General features: G+C 39.6%; 1 protein-coding gene, 1 non-coding gene and 1 pseudogene across 4 annotated transcripts in view; 2 read left to right on the top strand and 1 right to left on the bottom strand.

The window, feature by feature from the left end:
• The window catches only part of LOC146001256 (aromatic-L-amino-acid decarboxylase-like), a 66,861-nt gene that overhangs the window by 34,365 nt on the left and 13,250 nt on the right, over positions 1-19,246 (top strand). For all 3 annotated transcript variants that reach the window (XM_083138576.1, XM_083138571.1, XM_083138563.1), the window contains exons 5-9: positions 5,839-5,958; positions 9,086-9,215; positions 12,174-12,322; positions 14,749-14,860; positions 17,724-17,841. In XM_083138576.1, coding sequence (XP_082994702.1) covers positions 5,839-5,958; positions 9,086-9,215; positions 12,174-12,322; positions 14,749-14,860; positions 17,724-17,841 — 629 coding nt within the window. The remainder of the gene's footprint in view (positions 1-5,838; positions 5,959-9,085; positions 9,216-12,173; positions 12,323-14,748; positions 14,861-17,723; positions 17,842-19,246) is intronic.
• Positions 790-2,361, top strand: LOC145988533 (ankyrin repeat domain-containing protein 13D pseudogene; annotated as a pseudogene).
• TRNAP-AGG (transfer RNA proline (anticodon AGG)) lies at positions 7,548-7,619 on the bottom strand. Its single transcript has one exon. It is a non-coding gene; the product is annotated as a tRNA-Pro (tRNA).

The raw sequence follows: 19,246 nt of genomic DNA, 5'->3' as shown, positions 1-19,246 counted from the left end.
GCATTTCGTTTCGGAAAATTCCATTTGAAAAATTCGAAAGAAGAGAAGGTCAGCCACGTACTCTTCGGATGCAGATTTATATATTATCTTCAAATCGACGCGGCCATTTCTTTAGAAAGGTGTACCCCCCTTACGTAAAGGATCATCGTCTGCAGCGTGATTTTCTGAAAGTAAACTTCATCTGATTCCATCGTTCCACATACATTCTAACCAATTTTCATCTTAAAAAGCTTTCGAAGAACACAGATCAATGGACTAACTAGTAGCACATTTTTTGCATTGAGCGATTAGAAAATAAGTTCTGCCTGTCAAATTATCTGAAGGGGGGTACCAGGGGTACAACTGGATCTATAGATTCAGGAGGTACAGTAGCCTCTTCAAAAATTTAGCCCCCCCCCCCCCGTTCCTGCGCCACTGCATGTGATCCAATTATCACTTTATCATCACTGCCTAACAATCAATTGATTGAATAATTTTGTTTATTTTACTTCGCTTTTGCGCCAATTTTGGTTAATAGCGAAGATCAGAATGAGTAAGTAATATGATGAAATTGATGAAGAGGCATTCACAAAGAACACTCATGCCATGAACGTCAGCGTAACAATCAAATTTATCTATTTAACAAAAGATTATTGATAAAGAACATTTCCTTGGAAAGTGTAGGGTTTTGTTAGAATTCTCATTGTTGTAGATAATCCAAGCACAATAAACGCAAGAAAAGCCACTGAGAGCATTTGTGCAAGCTTTTTTTTTTTCTGAACACTTAAATTTCAAAATTGATCTCTTGCAACGAGAGAAGTATCCTGGGGTTGACCGGTTTGAATACTGAAATTTACTGCTTTCTGGTGTATCCTAGTCGCGTGAAGGTTCAGGAAAAAAGGAAAAAGATTTGATGATTGCATTCGACTCGGTGAAAATACAGAAGTAGCCTCCTTCTTCAAGTGTCCAGGTAGTTCCTCGTGAGACTACTTCTATGCGACAATGGTTACACTGGAGGAAATAAGTAGTGAGTATCCTTTGCATTGGTTAGTGTGGAAAAATAATTCTGGACAGCTGCAGGAATCGTTAATGGAGAGAATGAACGATATGGAAAAGCTGGATACGCGAGGTAGAACTCCGTTGATGCTTGCCGTAACTCTTGGTCACGTAGAAGCGACGCGAGTTTTGCTGCACCTCGGTGCCAACGTGATGTTTGAAGATAAAGATGGTTGGAACGTCTTACACGAAGCTGTAGCAACTGGGAACCCAGAGCTGATAAAGTTGGTGTTAGAGAAGAGAGATTTCTCGTTGTTCTCGAGTCGTTTGGAAACGATTCCCGAACTGCTTCGACGGATCGATCTTGCTCCCGACTTCTACGTCGAGATGAAGCTGGACATCACCAGCTGGATGCCGTTCATCTCGAAGATGTGTCCGACTTTCCATTTCGGCCTCTACAAGCACGGATCCAGCGTGAGGGTGGACGCCAGGGTGGCGGACATGAACGGGAAGAGGGAGAGCATCAGCTACATCTTCAAGCACCAGCGCGACAAGGCCCTGGCCATCGAGATCAACCACGACACCAGGCAAGTCTTCACGGAGCATCTCCACGTGATGACCGCGGGGGAACTGCTGTACCTGGAGCCCACGGACGATGCCATCCTCTCGCTCATGGCGTCTCCTACGGTGACGCAAACGCTCAACACGGACAAGATCCGGTTCGAACGGGAGCAAACCGGTTTCTGGCGCTGGAGAGCGGACAAGACTGAACTCGTGAGCGGATACGAGTGCAAGGTCTACAGTGCGAACAACGTGGAGATGGTTACCAAGACCCGTACGGAGCACGTGGGAAGGGAAAGGGCGGCGCCGTTCCTGCAAGGCACCGGCAGGGAGTCTTTCAGCTACCACAGTCTGGTTACTCCCGAAGAGTATTTCGGCAAGATGGACCTTAAGGGACGGGACATTGGGCAACCTAAGGAAGTGAAGACAAAGACGCAAAGGTTTAAAGGTTCGATCTCGTTCTGCGAGAAGTACCCGCTCAGCCTCGAAGAGCAGATAATGCCCATACTGGACCTGCTGGCAATGTCAAGTTCCCATTTCGCCAAGCTGAAGGATTTCATTCAACTCCAACTCCCAACAGGTTTCCCTGTGAAGATCGACTTTCCCTTGTATCGAGTGTTAAGAGCAAGAATTACCTTTAATAATATATTTGGACTCGACGAAGAGGTTTCAGGAATATCGAGGTTGAAAATGAATAACAGAATAATATGCATTGTAGACGACAGTTGTTTTGACCCCCCTGAGAGCTACACGCCAACAAGACGTAGAAGCATGTAAGAAAAGTCCCACGAAAGAGTGGGCCTAGTCAGATGTACGCAGCCTAAAAATAAAGCCAGATGAAAAACTGAATTCCGTTTCTGGAGTCATTTAGTGCTTCAATAATGTTCTGTGCTATGATTGTACATTTAGAAGGGTTACTTACGCTTATTGGCCACTAAGTTGCCCCTAACTGGTCCGCGCCACCGAGAAAAACCTCAGTTGTCTCAGTGAAATCAGTGGGTCTCGTGTAATTTCGGCTGCTTTCGTGCAGTTCCACCTGTCTTCGTGTAGTTCCGGTAAACAAAAGGCAAATGCTATATTTTTCCAAAACACGGCGGTTCAGCGCTTCGGCGCGGTGCATTGTATGGGCTAACCTTCTCCGAAAGACGCGTCAAATGCTTCCACAAGGCGTTTCGGGGCGCCATAGTGGGTATGGGTGCCAAGATGAGGGGCCATAAACTCTTAAAAATTTAACTTGAAAATTGCTAGACTTGGAATCTGCTGGAATCCAGTAGGCACCAAAGAGACTTAATATAAAAGGAAATTTCGAACAAACAAATTAAATTAAAATTAATTTTTTAACAATGTAAGTGTAGTAAAAACCATGAACATATATTTATATACTTATTATTAATTAATATAATCTAATATAAAAGTTTGTTTATCTTTTCCCTTTTTTTAATTTTTTATTATTATTATTATTATTATCAAGTCTACATATAATTATTTGCGTATTTTATGTCATATTTATTTATCTATTACATATCTAACAATTACAGTTTCCGCATAATTAGCATTCTTTCAAAACTTAGTACCCGTTAATTCACGTTAAATTGTGCGACTGTGATTTCATTCTGAGATCTCATAGCAGCCTCAGTCTGCACGGACATTGAACCTCGCACGGCCACTGTCGCTCGCGTGGAATGCAGAGTCAGCTTCATGTCGCATAACCAAGTTGACACGGAGTGCTGACGCCGGTATCTTATCGGGCGTGCGTCCTCAACACATAAATGCAACAACGGCGAGATAAATAAGGAACTACAAAACCTCTTATAGTAAGTATATATTAGGAATCGACATCCACTAAATTAATGAACTAGCCCAGTATTTCAGTGCACTTAACTTCCTTCCAAATAGCAAATTCTCGCCACACACTACAATAAAGCCTGATCTGGAAACCAGACAGAGAACTTGCGTCCGTGTAGACTAATCCAAGCCATCATTCACCCCAATCTAAGCTCTCACCCCATCATACTCTCCCCTCAAGCTTAAAACAGTTCTGGATACCAGAATGGTTGTCCCTCCTGTACATAGCATTTCCTATAGTACTATCTATACGATAACTAAAACTAACCAATAAACTAACATAAACTATTCCATAACTACTATTAACAAGTTTAATTAACTACAATCATACAAATTCACAGTAAATTTACAAGACATCTTTAAGACTTGTTCCGGTCACCAGAACGGTCTATTAAAATAATACAAACTAAAAATTATTAAATGTAGCTATGTATAGAATCTCCATGTATTTTATTATTATTATTTTTTTTTGTAATTGTATTTTATGTATGAAAATAAAGATGAGAAGAAGTAGGATAAAAAGGCGGGGGAACCGTTTAAATTCAGGAAACTGACGTCCTGGTTTATTTAGAGGTACCAGGACATTAAGAGCATACCCTCGAAAGTACGCGGGTGGAGGCGGGCTACTTCGGGAGGTTTCCCCCTTTAGATATGTATATGTGTATGTATATGTGTATGAATATGTATGTGTGTATACATTCTAAAGGTCAATAAATATGTTGTAAATTAGTAAACTTGTCGGGAGGGGGAGTCGAACGGTCCATCGAACCGCCTGGAAATTGGCATGGTTCAATTTAAGTTGCGTAAAACAAAGGACTTGTTATTTTTATTGTTCATTTAGTTAGTATTAAAAAAAAGAGTGTAAAATACAGCAACCAGGTTATTTTTTCATATTCTACCATGTAACCAAAATAACATGGTTTCAGTTTCCAATATTCTAAAAAATATATGAGTAGTTTTATGTGAAAGGGCACAGAACATAAACTTTATGAGTAAAAGTTTTCCTTAACATTTGAAGTTTTTTTTAAAGGCCTTGTATAAAAGGTAATAACAAAATATGATTATTATGAATTTCAGTAAACAACTTTATGACATGTAAGAAGGTAATGGAAAACAGTTGCGCTGAATATTCACTCATCTCGTGGATCGAGTACCAAAGTCTCCTCATTTATATAATAATAATAAATGATTACATAAATATATTAATGTAATAACAGCAATAAATTTGGAATTAAGTTGGTTTATTTTTATTAGCTTATAATAGTTATTATTGTAAAATAGTAATTATAACCGAGGTTATAATAGTTGTTGTTGAATTGTTGTTTTAAGTCCACTTTATGCACAGAAAGGGTAATCGGGACTGGACCTACAGTTTAAAGTAGGATCCGAACCACTATGTCCCTCCACCGGGTATCGAACCCGGGACCCCTTGATTACAAGGCGAGGACGCTACCAACGCGCCATCCGGGAGGCCCCTGGTAATAATAATAATTATTATTATTTGTACTAATGTAGTTGCATCAATGGCCTAACCCCCCTACATACATTTCTGAAGACGCCGATGATAGTAAGGGACAACGCTAATATTCTCAAGAGACGTGATTCAAGAAGAAAAAAAAATAAGGGGGCGGGGGTAATCAGGATGCAGATGGAAGGCAGAAAAATTTTCACAATTTCGAAACTTATTTTGTATATCGTAACATTACATTACATATATTGATAGCCAATTTTTTTTTCTAAAAGCAAGGAGGCACATTCGGCCTTTCCTGTGGGGCCGTGACACAACCTGTTACCCTATAGCGACGCCGTTGTATTTTCTGAAAAGTAAAACATTTTTACAATCTCTGCGAGAGCATTTTATAGAGTGAATGTTCGTGAGGACTGCATTCCTCATGCTGAATTCCACTTTCTCATGACATGTGTGGACTTAAGGTTGGCTATAACTACTGCAGGTAGCTATTAGGTATTCTAAGCTCATTTAGAATGTTAGTGTTTTTGAGACTGTTCCAGAAACGGAACTTTAACGGAGGATTCCGGTATGTCTTGTTAATTAGTTTATTTTTTTAAAAAAAGCATGGTATTTAGATAAGTATCTTAATACCCCAAACACCCAGAACTCTGGAACAAAGTGTCCTGAGTTCAAATACATGGGTAAGTCATGAATCTGCTCCACAATACACGATTTCGAAAATGTACCATGTAGATAATATGGGTAGGCAGAACAGTGGTCTTCAAAGTTTACCACTCTTGCAAAGAGTCATTTATGATACCACTTGAAAGTGTCTGAATGTGGAGAAAGTTTGAAATGCTCCCAGCTCCATTTTCTGAAATTTAAGAGCCGAATTTCATTTAAGACATACATACTTCTGCCTTTAATTGTATGTGACCGCTTTGTACGCACTTAACTGTTAACACACCCCAAACTGCATTAAAATCATCTCATTTGAACCTTTTCAGATGACTAGCCCGGCATGCACGGAACTGGAGGTCGTGATGATGAATTGGCTGGGAAAGCTTCTGGGATTGCCCAAGGAGTTCCTCAACTGCTCGGAAGGGCCCGGAGGTGGCGTCATACAGGTAAGGTGGTGACGTCATTTTCTTGATCATGTGCTGGAAATCATATGGCTAGTTGTCGTTGGGGTAGTAAGGTTGTGTTGGGTGAGTCAGTTTGATTATTAAGGCTCTGAAGTTGATGACCTAAATAATCTCAAAAATGACCTTAAAATCATTTATAAATGACCTAAATATTTCTAAAAATGAAAAATAATGTCCGCCCCTAAAATGGAAGTTTGATTTTTCATAAGTTACAAAAGACTAGTTGAATAATTTGATAAAATATGTTGTTTGATGGTTTAAACTATCCCAGCAAAGCAAAAAAGCAATTAAGTGCTAAAGTAGCTTTCTATATTTTTCCTACAAGGTTACACAAAATACTCCGCAAGTTTTGCTCTTCAAGTCATTCACCTCCTTTCAGAATGGTCCTTGCACTACAGTAGTCAGTCAGCATCTGAAAATACAGTTTTGCTTCGTGTGCATCAGATTATATATTTTTTTACGTTGTGACTAAATTTACTTTAAAATCACAGATTAAAGCGATAATAGTGACCAACAAGGGGAAACCTAAAGTAGGCTTCGCCCAAAGTATTTTAAGTTTGCTGAAAGAACAGTCAATTTACCACAATTAATTCCACAAGAACCATTGCCAAAGATTTCAGTTAAAAATAATATTGTGCTTTTGCATTGACCATATTTACGATAATGTGCTAAAAAGACCATGTTAGAGAATTTTAAATATGTAATTCATGCTAGCAAATATATTTAAAATTCATGAAACAACTGGGAAGGAGAAAGAAGAAACTTTATAATTTATAAAAAATGCAATAAAAGCAGCAAAAATTACTGAAAAATGACCTAAAAACAAAAAACGGCTGGAAAATGCAAAATAAAAACATTGTTTTCTGGTTCTAACTGAAGTGAAACGGACTACTATCAGGTTTAGCATTGTCTTCAATGAAAAAAATATGATTTGTTGGTCAACATCCTAGCAAATGTTGAAACGGCCTCGACAACGAGAGAGGTATTTGAAATATTGAGATGATATCAACAGCACTTAGGGAAAATCTCCCTCTATTCGCCCCTTTCTGTTTTCAACTATTGTCGTTTTCTTTCTGTTTCCTTCATGTTTTCTTCTCCCCTCCCCACTCTCTATTTGTCTTGTTTTTCCCCATCTATTTCTAGTTTCTATTTGATAATACTGAGAAAGGAAGCATCGCGTGAGCGAAGCGAGCAAGACAATTTTACAAAATGTATTTCTATTTCCATCAAATTTGAAATCGAGAGGGAGCAATTGCCCTTCTGTGCCCCTGCATCTGCCCTTACCAGTCAATATTTGCCCCCTTGCCCCCCTGAATCGATTTCCGCCCAAGGTTGGGGGCAATGCCGCCCTGCCCCCTGTGGTTGCGCTACTGGGTTGATTAACCTACAGAAATATAAAAAGTTATTTTTTTTTATTTTAAGTTAGTTTTCCATCACATAGAGCCATTCTTAGAAAAACACGAAGAACTATGCAGTTCTGAAAAATATCACGCACAAAATTAATAACTAAAAGTGGAGAACAGAAGCACGATGAATGTGTTGAAAGTTTATGGAAAGAAAAAAATTTGAGAGGGCTCGTCCGGGATTTGAACCCGGGACCTCTCGCACCCTAAGCGAGAATCATACCCCTAGACCAACGAGCCACGAACGACACAACCTTCATTTGCGGGGATCGTTCGGAAGCGCAGTCGTTCTCTTGCCAATTCAACTTTCGGATCTTATTTGTATAATTTATCAGTAGAAACAAGATTAAGTTTAGTGGCGAATTGACGACTTTCTCTCGAAAGGACTGATGCCTTCGATTTTCTCACTAATGTTGGGGCGAAGCGAAACACAATGACGAAATTTGATGTCGCTAACTTTAATATGAAATTTATACAATATTACTTGGACAGTCTCGTAGTCAGAATTTCGCTTTTCTTCCACTTTTTGCTAATCACCAAGATGAGAATAAATGGTGATTAGATTAAACTGTGGGGTTATGTCATGGTTATTAAATTGATAGAAGAACAAATCAAACTGGGCAGAATTTTTTTGGCTGGGATGGGATTTTTTTTTTAAAATTCCGACTCTCTGGACGGGAAAAATCCTCAATTTCCTGACGAAGTCTCGCTCTCCCCTATTTCTTTCTCTTTTACCCTTCTTTTTATCTCCGCTTTCCTCTTCTTTTCTCTCTCTGTCTTTCTCTCTCTCTCCTACTTTTTCTCTATTTTCCTTCCTGTCTGTCTCTTTCGCTTTTTCTCTTTCTCCCCTCTCTCTTCTCTTACCTTTTCTCTGTTTTTCTATGTTCTCTCCCTCTTCTGCCTATCTTTTTCTGCCTTTTCCTATTTTGTTCTTTTTCTCCCTTATCCTGTTTATCTCTCTTTTACTACATTTTTCATTTTTTCTTTCTCTCCTCACTCCTTTTTCTATTTTTCTCATCCTTTTCTATTTTTCTCATCCTATTTTCCCATTTTCTCTATTTTCTATCTGATTCTCTCTCTCTCTCCCTCTCTCTCTCTCCCTCTCTCTCTCTCTCTGTCTTTCTCTCTCTCTCTCTGTCTTTCTCTCTCTCTCCTACTTTTTCTCTATTTTCCTTCCTGTCTGTCTCTTTCGCTTTTTCTCTTTCTCCCCTCTCTCTTCTCTTACCTTTTCTCTGTTTTTCTATGTTCTCTCCCTCTTCTGCCTATCTTTTTCTGCCTTTTCCTATTTTGTTCTTTTTCTCCCTTATCCTGTTTATCTCTCTTTTACTACATTTTTCATTTTTTCTTTCTCTCCTCACTCCTTTTTCTATTTTTCTCATCCTTTTCTATTTTTCTCATCCTATTTTCCCATTTTCTCTATTTTCTATCTGATTCTCTCTCTCTCTCTCTCTCTCTCTCTCGCTCTACTTTTTCCTCTATTTTCTGTATTTCTTTCTCCCCCCCTCTCTCTTTCAAGGTGCATTCTTCCAGCCCAATTAGATTTGGATTTAGGAAATTCCACATGTAGGATATTCGGGTGGGCACCCACACGATACGAACAAATGTTATCCGCGGCACATCTAGGAGGTAACGAAGTCATATTTCCCCCCAATATATAATTACCAAATTTTGAAGATTTACTTATATTTTGCTTTTCCTCTTCCCAGGGCTCTGCCAGTGAGGCCACTCTCGTTGGACTTCTTGCTGCCAGGGATAGGAAGATAAGAAAAATCCAAGAGAAACGCCCAGAATTGGATGACGTCACTATAAGAGGAAAACTCGTTGCCTATACTTCAGGTAAGAGCTGTGTGGTTAGGTTGACCTTAAGAAATGACTACAAATTGTCCACAAAGTAATATTTATTGCTTTGATGGCTGTTAGCAATTACATACTTAGCATTAGAGCTCTCTTTTCAATTAAAGCTTCGGATTAGTTAAGTTCGGAGTGGCATTCTTTCACCGATATCGGCTGATATTTTCCCAGCATTTGAATCAGGGCCCACAAAAATGCCGCGCGATTCATTCACGGAATCTAATTATCCTGAAAGTTATGGAAAATTTGATATTTCCATTGATTTTCCTCCAACATTATGTGTAAATAACTTTGTGATAACATAAAATATATTTTAATATTCTTGAGCAATTTTTTAAAATTTTAAAGGAAACTCTGGTGAAGTGATGCTCATAATTGGAGTGAAATAATTTTAATTGTTAGTCTTTTAAGCAACGGTATCTGTGGGAATCGGTATCGTTTAATGTATCGGTTCAAAGTGATATCGGCTAAGCCATAATTTACAGTATATGCAACTTAGTCTGTGTATCCCAAAAAGGACAACAGCTAAATAGACAGTTTTCTAAATAAATACAGTAAAACCTCGTTAATCCGGACAATTTCGGGGGAAGGCAGATCAATGAAATAAATCTGTCTTAAATAAATGCTTTATGAGGATTATGACATGATGTGGGTGAACGCCATTGGCCTAGAGTTGGAGGGGACGGACGCCCTTAGGATTGACGACTGCTACACAAAAGGTGAAGGATACATTTTATGTAAGAGGTAAGCTACATTGTGCTCTCTAAAAGAATTTCCCTCAACTATACCATACCAAATATTCATACTTTCACTACACGTGTAAAGAATAGCGTTCGTAGTGGAAAGTGTTAGGTGTGACGTCCACATTCAGTATGTCCTGATTCAGGATATCTTTGAAAAGTGTTTCGATTCGGGATGTGTTTATCACAGATTTGATGTCTCAGTGGAATTTGTTCGGATTGAGGATGTCCTTTAATTGCCTAAGGGAAGGGAGGAGGTAAGACCAGTTTCTTGAGAATTTCGACTTTTAGGAGCAAGGGAGGATCATAGTCCAAATCACCTTGAAAAGACAAAATTAGGTTAGGTTAGGTTAGGAATCTCATCGTTCCATTGCTACGCGAACCTCGCGTGCACGTGCATGTTCAAGCGGTGGAATGTCTACCCTATGAGTCACTCCCACTCTAGGGCTCCAATCAAGAAGACATCCTGAGTTCAACCTCCTAACCGGTTCACAAAACACATCCCCAATCCAGACAATTTTCAATGGAATTTCCACATATCCTGAATCGAGACATCCTCCGTGTGGTATAAATCGGGGGTAGCTGGGGGGAGTCTTTGCATAAGCAAAGGGAAAATACATAAGCTGGGAAATGTCATTCTCTCGACCCCCTCACACACGCACAATTAGAGCATTGCTAAATATTTTAAGTAACACACAAATATATACATTCGTTTATGGATATGTACGTACGTACACATGCTGTTGCTGTGAACCACCGACAACCTTTCACAGCATGAAGATGACATCAATGTGAAAGACTTTTCTTGACAACGTTTGATTCGATGAGGTCTCATTTCGACTTTACGTCTCCTCAAAAATCGGCATTTTTATCCTGTATGTTTGCAGCTACGAATCACATCTTTCTACCGGAAAACTACGGATAGATAGGAAAGGATCGCCCTCAGTATATTATTATAGCTTAGGAGTCACTACAGCATGATAAGCAACAGTACGTGAATTGAGCGAAAGTTGAAATCAGGAGTGCCTATCTGCCAGCTTCTCTGCTAACACAATCCCGCTTCCATAGAGTACTAATGTCTATAGTATGTTGGTAAAGGTAAAGTTCCCCGTGCATATAGCGCCATGCCATGAAGGCACATATTGGAGATGTGGGGGAAAGGCCCTACACATTCTCGATCTCGGCATTTTGGAGGTGATGTGATCAGCACCATGCACCGGCTGCCTTTATCCCCGAGGTTGCCCCAGGTGCCCACCGGTGGCCATTTATTTCAGACTGGGTGAGCCCCAGAGCGGCTTTATGTGGGGACAAGGCCAGAATAATTCCAACCTTACATCACCCACCCCGGGAATCGAAACCGGGTCTCTCGTGTGGCAGTCAGACGCTCTACCGATTAGACTACCGCGGCTCTTATTTATGTGTGCAACGATGAATCTGTAGTTCATTGCTACATACATACAGGATAAAATGTGTTTTGCGGGGCTGATAGAAGTCCGAAACAGGTCCTAAAGTAACAAAAAGTTATTATAATTAATGCTATATTAATCACCATGTTGGTTTTAGTGTATAATTTGACGAGGAGTTGAAGGTGTATACATTTTCATTTTTCAAAATATAAAGGCCTCGCGAGTATAGTTCGCACAGGGCCTCGCGCTTCCTAACGGCGGCCCTGCCTAAAACAAGAGTAGAGAGTGCATTAAAACTCCGTTTATAGCAACAAAACACGTTTATTATGGTGTATTTAAAGGGCATAGGCCTAAATACACTATACAGTACAGTAAAATGTAAACCAATACGACAATGCAGTGTTTCTAGCCACATTTAAAACCTTGCTTGCATTCTGTTTTTGTTTTTTTGCCTGTCCGGATTAAGCGAAGTCCGGCTTATCGGGGTCCGGATTAACGAGGTTTTACTGTAATTTCAATTTTTTTTTTTTAGTATTAATGTAATGTTCCTCTAAGCCACGGAAAATTTTGAGGTGTCCCCGTGGAAGTTTAGGAAAGCCCTGTCTAGTATAACGTAACTGTAGAAGTAACTAAGTTATTTTTTTTAAAGTAACGGTAATTATGAATTACTTTCTTAAATGAGTAACTGATGTTGAGTTACTTCTAGAGGAAGGTAACTTCTAATAAATAACGCTCGTAACAATGATCTATAATGTGCACGCACCGTGGCTTATAATTCTGGTTCTCTTTATTCGCAGATCAGTCCAACTCCTCTGTGGAGAAGGCCGGTGTCTTGGGGGCCATGATCATGCGCCTGTTGCCAACGGACGACCAGATGAGGCTAAGAGGTTCCACGCTGGAGCAGGCCATCAAAATGGACAGGCAGCAGGGGCTCATACCTTGCTATGTTAGTATGCTATTATCTTACCGCATCTAGTAATGCTCTCGTCTCGGATTCAAATCAGCCGAGACCAGCTTCTTTCAAACTTGTAGAGGCAAGACCGAGACAATATTCGAGAGTCGCTTCTAGTTCGATACTTCAGGAAATTAAAAAAAAGTGAAAATTTCTCTTAAATCGAAATCGTTCCACTTCATCATTTATAACACATACCACCAAGCGGTAATCCCAAGTAAAATGTAAATAAAAAAAAATAACACATACCACGGGCTATCTCATAACAATTAGATAGGTTAGATATGCACATGCCAGTAGCTAGAATTGATCTCCAGGGGGACTCAAAGGTTATCAGGGGGGAGGGGGCTTTGTAAACCAAGTCCATTTTTCAAAAATCTAACAGTGTTTAATGAATGTAATTTATGTGGGGGGAGGGGGTCATTAAGTTACATAAAGTTTAGAAATATCACACAATACTACATTTTTTCTATATCTTTTAAATTATCGCTTGAAGTGTTAATTGGCTGAAATCATCTCTTACTACACACTTCATAGTACGTTTGATGAAAAGAAAAAATGGACAATATTCAATCATAGTGCCTAGCTTACATTCCACCCCATCCCCGGCCGAAACAATAAAACTCCCCTTCGTTCTCAATACTTGGGAGCTGTTGACCTTTGACGCAGATGCGGAGGGAATTTGCATAATGACATCAAAGCATAAGCGTAGCCTAGGCACACCCTAATGGGCTGCTTTATCAAAGAGAATTAAAGACAGATATTTCAATAAGAGAGAAAAAATGCGGCAGTTTGTAAGAAGTTGAAAATGTCATTACTTGGTACAAACGTGTGCATTATCGCTGATGAAACGGGTGTTTATAGATTTTCGATGTCATTGTAGAAAGAAGATATTTACTGCATTTTACTCTGTACTGCAGCGCCTTTCTTCTATACCTGTCACAAGCTGCACGTGTGAGAGAGAGCTTTCTCCAAGCTTACCCAAGTTAAAACTAAATTAAGAGCAACTCGGAAGCAGGATAGATTGGAAGCCCTGCTCTTGCTATTTGTGGAACAGGAAAAAGCTTAGTCTATTGATGTAAATGAAGTTATTGATGAGTTTAAGAACATTGTACCTTTTGACAGACGTCTCTTGTTATAGATGACGTGTATTTTGATGTATTTGTTTGTAACATTTATGAATATTTTGTGTGTGTGTATAATTTCTATGCAATTTGATTTTTTTCTACTACATATATTCAGAAATTTTCAACACTGTCATTTAGTGAATTTATATTCCTTTACAAACATCAGAGCAGTTAAAGAGCCAAGTGATTGTGTTGCAAAATATGCTATTAAAAAGGTACAAGATCTCATCTTTTTTTCTTTGTGCACACCCAAATATAAAGTTCTAGCTACGCCTATGCATCAAAGTCTCACATTTCTGTATAAGCGGGAGGTACAGATAAAGAAGTTCCCCTGTGAAGGAACTTTCTGAAGACTAGAGAAGAGAATCTCCTAAATATTTGTACTTGCCGTTACTTAGACTTTATCTTATAAATAAGATGAACGAACGTAATAGCTGCTGTTCATGCTCTGTGAATTTATCTTTCACCAAAGTTATGAGCAAAATAATTTCTGCTGTCTACATTTTCACTCTTCACTGCAAACAAATTACACGAATAGTTTTACTTAATGTCAAGGGGGCTGACGGCAGTTCCAGGGGGCTCAACCCCCCCCCCCCCCGCCCTGCCTGGATATGCAAGAACTTGGTTATCACTATCTCAAACTCAAAGTACCAGACCTGTAAAAACAATCTATAATCAGGTTTATAAAATTCTATAATGTCTCCTAATTTGCATTTGCCTTATTTGGCGCCTCTTTTCTGCCATTTTTAACTAATCGCGACGATGAGGGTTGCCTAGATGAATTTCATGAAGGGCCACTCACAAATAACATCCATGACCATGCCTGGATTCGAACTAGGGTACTTCGATGGCGAGTCCGAATTAATCATAACTATTTAAATGCATTCACAAGCTTTAAAATAAAGGCATATCATTAAACTCATGGAGATAGTCAATTGGCAAGTCGAATTTGTGTGTACGTAATTGACAGTTTCCCTTTTTATTGCGAGGGGCGGTCGGAAATTTTCAAGTAATGCACGTTAGATGTTCTTGCAAACTTAGAAACCATGACGATTCTAGTTTTTTTTTTAACTGAGGCTTTATAAGGTGGAAATTAACGATATACTTAATTATAATTATAACAACCTTTCTCTTCAAATAATGGATTACACACCGTAACCTCAGCTCCAACTTGTTATTTAACTATTCTTCCGACATTCGAAAGGAGGGTTTTAGAATGGCTATAATTTTTAATGTATAGAATTGCACTATTATATTTATTGTTTGTTAATATTGAGTATTTCTTACAAAAAGGTTGTGGCAACACTGGGAACTACAGGAACTTGTGCGTTCGATGTGCTTGATGAACTTGGTCCCATCTGCAACAATTACGATCTGTGGTTGCATGTCGACGCAGCATATGCAGGTACGAAATAATGAGTAAGGTAAGGTTAATCTTATTTCGTGCATTCAACTTTAATCTCTAATGCTTGAGATTAAAGGATAAGGGTGGGTAAAGAAATATACAGGGTGGCTCAATAAGTCACTTAACACCCCCAGTACAAGGCCACTGCAGCGCGCAACATGGAAATGGTGATGACCAATCGTTATCAGGCCAAGGGGGAACCACATTGACGCCACCCACACGGTCGGCGGCCATCTTGATGTCCGCCATCTTGAATTCAACTTCAGAATTTTAAATGGGAAGGGGGTCGTGCGACATATCAAAATGGGCTAGAATTTCACGAGAAATGCAATGGTGAAGGTTTTTTCGACGTATCTTTAACCAGTAAAAAGTTATGACTGAATTCTTGTACCAATTTGCTCCTTTTCGAGGTGTTAGAAAAATGCCTTAAAATTTGTTTAGCGCATCGGTAATGCATCGAGATCAAAGTGACGTCTATGGAGAGACGTTCGCATGCCATTGCACATTATTTTAATCGGATACATCCATGAAGAGCTGTGCATTATGAATGGTTGTCGCGAACAATTTACAGTGTCACGCTTCCATTGAATTAAAAGTCCTTCACAGTGACAAGGCTAATGTTTATGTTCATAAGGAAGTTTATAAACAGAATATGTGACCCTTGTCATCTGATAACTAACTTTGGACAAAAACTGGTTCATAACGTTCTCATAAGTGTTCTGGTGTTCTTCCCTATTAAAAAAAACTCTGTAAAAAGTACCTTCTTCCATAAGCAAGGATGAAAAAAAACTGTTTATCTAACAAATCCAAGTAGCCCTAAGCATTTAAGGTTCCGTTGATGGAAAATTGACTAACCAATCGTGTTCCACACAGCACGCCACACCATTAACTTACCAACACTAACCATTCAGCTTTGATCTGTCGAAAATTGGTTATCAGATAAAAATCATCGAATATTCTGTTTATGAACTTCCTTATGAACATAAACATTAGCCTTGCCACTGTGAAGGACTTTTAATTCAATGGAAGCGTGACACTGTAAATTGTTCGCGACAACCATTCATAATGCACAGCTCTTCATGGATGTATCCGATTAAAATAATGTGCTATGGCATGCGAACATCTCTCCATAGACGTCACTTTGATCTCGATGCATTACCGAAGCGCTACACAAATTTTAAGACATTTTTCTAACACCTCGAAAAGGAGCAAATTGGTACAAGAATTCAGTCATAACTTTTTACTGGTGAAAGGTACATCGAAAAAACCTTCACCATTGCATTTCTCGTGAAATTCTAGCCCATTTTGATATGTCGCACGACCCCCTTCCCATTTAAAATTCTGAAGTTGAATTCAAGATGGCGGACATTAAGATGCCCGCCGACCGTGTGGGTGGCGTCAATGTGGTTCCCCCTTGGCCAGATAACGATTGGTCATCGCCAATTTCAAATTCCATGCCGCAGTGGCCTTGTACTGAGGGTGTTAAGTGACTTATTGAGCCACCCTGTATATTTGTCAACGAAATGGTAAATTTCAAACGAATTTTAAAAAAAGTCAACAATTCTTTAGTACAGTTTATTTGAAATTAAAATGCAATTAGTGAGTAAGTACTGAGTTATTTGTTCTAATTATTACTTACTCAACCAAACGTAATTTTTTTTGATTTAAGAAAGGATTTCAAAACTCCTTGTAAAGTGAACGGCTTCGTTAATGGTTCAAATTTTCTCCGCAACTCTACTGCCATCTAGTTTCTGAACGTTAAAGCTTATAAAATGTTTCCTTCCAGTTCCTTTCTTTCATTTGTATCTTAAGGATGCTATCCTTCCTCCCCTTTCTGTTTTCTCTCAGTCTTATTCACTTGTTTTTTTCATTCTCCTTGATCATTCCTTTTAACAGCGTTCATCTGTTTTCTGTCTCATTTACTCGCTTCCTAGTCCTATTTGTATTTTTCTCCTGTTCTCCCAATTTTGTTTCTCTCTGTCTCTCTCTATTTTCTACTGTTTTCTTCTCTCTTTCGCTCTATTGATTCTTTATTGCGTCTCTCTCCGTTGATTGATCGAATTTAAAATTTTGGGTGCGTCACCACTAGGCTATTTTGCACCCGTCACATGATACGGGGTACAGCCTCTTACCTTGTCTCCAAGTTAACTAATAACACAACTGTAATGTCGGAGACGAAAATATTCCGACTTCAGTTAAAAGCTGAGCCTGTAAAGGGGCACTCAGCACAAACAAGGACACACACACACAGTACTACGGAGGTTATACTGGCAGAAGGTCCAGACGCCAGGGTCTCGTTAGTTTGCAAAATGCAGCCCAGGGTGTACTACGTGGAAGTTAGGTTGACAATTGGGTGTACAACGTGGAAGGATCACCCTCTCTCTCTTTCTCTCTCCGTGTTGTTCACATTTATTTTCTTCTCTGTCTCTCACTATCTGCGCCTTTCTCCTTCTCTCTCGCTCTCTAGTGTATCTTTCTCGCCTCTCTTATTACTTTTCTCTGTCTCTCTCTTTATCTCTTTTCCCCACTCCCCCCCCCTCTCTCTCTCTCTTTTTCACTTTTTATTTCTCTCTCTCTCTCTCTTTCTGTATATTGCTATTTTCATTTATCTTCTCTCTCTACTTACTTAAACATTTCTGACACGCGGACTTCAGTGCTTTCTCACTTCAAGAAAACATTTTATTTTATTTATTAGAATATTTTCTACGGACATCAATGCAAACAATAATTTCCTGAGTTATTTAAATACGTCATCACGCTTTTCATCACTCTGTTGTTTGTCACTTCCACGTAGGATTACAAAGCAAAGACAGTCGTGCTGTTTCAATCCTAATAATGACAGTTTTGATCAATCCATTTGCAGGTGCTGCTTTCATCTGTCCCGAGTACCGCTATTTGATGTCAGGTGTCCAGTACGCAGACTCCTTCAACTTCAACCCACACAAGTGGATGCTTGTGAACTTCGACTGCTCGGCCATGTGGTGAGTATCATCATTTTTCTTTTCTTTTATTGACCTGATTTATCTCTCTCTCTCTTCTCTTCAGGCTCGGTAGACAAGCGCGTTAAGTATTAGATTCTTTTCCTCGCTACTGAAGTTTCCGGATTCGAGTCCCGACCTTGGCACGGGTGCTCTCTGTGAGTGTCTTTTTCATCTATTTCATCACTCATCCTCATCGTCGAGACTAGCCAAAACGTGGAATAAGAGCGACGTAAAATAACACAACACAATGCTTTTATACAGCTGCAGATTCGTAAAATATGTCTTCACCTGGATTTTATTGCGCAGTCTTGCCCCGTGCTGCAATCGGGAACAAAGCACGTGATGCTGTCGAGCCATTGCACAATGCAATGAAAACGAATACACAGGCGGACTCGGCAGTAACACAGATGCCTCTATGAATCAACATAGTGATATCCTGTACATTTACAGTGAAGAAATTATATGAAAACTTAGTATCAAAATAAATAGTAAACACCTTAACATTCTTTTGCCTTTCCTCTCTCAGCACAACGAACTACCAACATGTAATCACTAACACATCACTTCCATCTTGGCAAAGTGACGGTGGAGCAGTGGTGCCAATCGTGTATGAATTTCACTTGAAAAAAAAAAACGTTCACAGTCTTAATCCTGTGCGTAACAGCCCATGAAGGACATTGGCTTACCTACCGACTGCCGGTCTCCCTCCCATGCTTTCCTTCGTCTCCTCTAAGCGTGGAGATCTGCAACCAGGATTGGAATAGCCGGGTGGTCAGCCCGACGTATCCCCAGCCGTTATAGCAGGTATCCGCGATCGGATTACGTTTACCAGAAATTCCTCACGATGGTGGTTTGCCACCGGCCCTATACACAGGCCGAAAATTGTCGGAGACTGAACCCGGGATCGAACCCATGCCGTTCCGCAGCCGCCGTCCAAAGCAAGGTGCCTTCGACCGCACGGCCACAGGTGTTTCTAAACTACGTGTAAATGTTATTTTCAGATCTAATGATCTAGGTTAGAACCAATGTTGTAAGGTACTTACAACCACAACGCAATTGTTTAGTTTACTGACTGGTACAAATTGGTATACACAAAAAAGAATAAAAAAACTACCTACAGAAATGCAATCATAGATACACCACTGAGTCGGCACTCCCCCCCCCCCCAAAAGCAAAGTCTTTGCACAGTGCCTTTAGAGCAGGGCCGCCCACAGGAGGAATTCACGACACGACTGCGTCATAGGAATTTTTGTAGGGGACAAAATTTTATACTTTAGCTACCAATTCTATGTATCTTCACACGTTTGATTGACTTGATTTTTTTTAGTTATGTTATCATAAACAGTTCTTTTACATACCTGTAGGTGATTGTGGTGATGAGGTTGTAACGAAACACCTCTCATGC

This window comes from Lepisma saccharinum, chromosome 1, assembly GCF_977018435.1.
Source record: "Lepisma saccharinum chromosome 1, izLepSacc3.1, whole genome shotgun sequence".
NCBI lineage: Eukaryota > Metazoa > Arthropoda > Insecta > Zygentoma > Lepismatidae > Lepisma > Lepisma saccharinum.
Note: the sequence above shows the minus strand (reverse complement) of the source record. Positions and strands in the feature narration are given on the sequence as shown.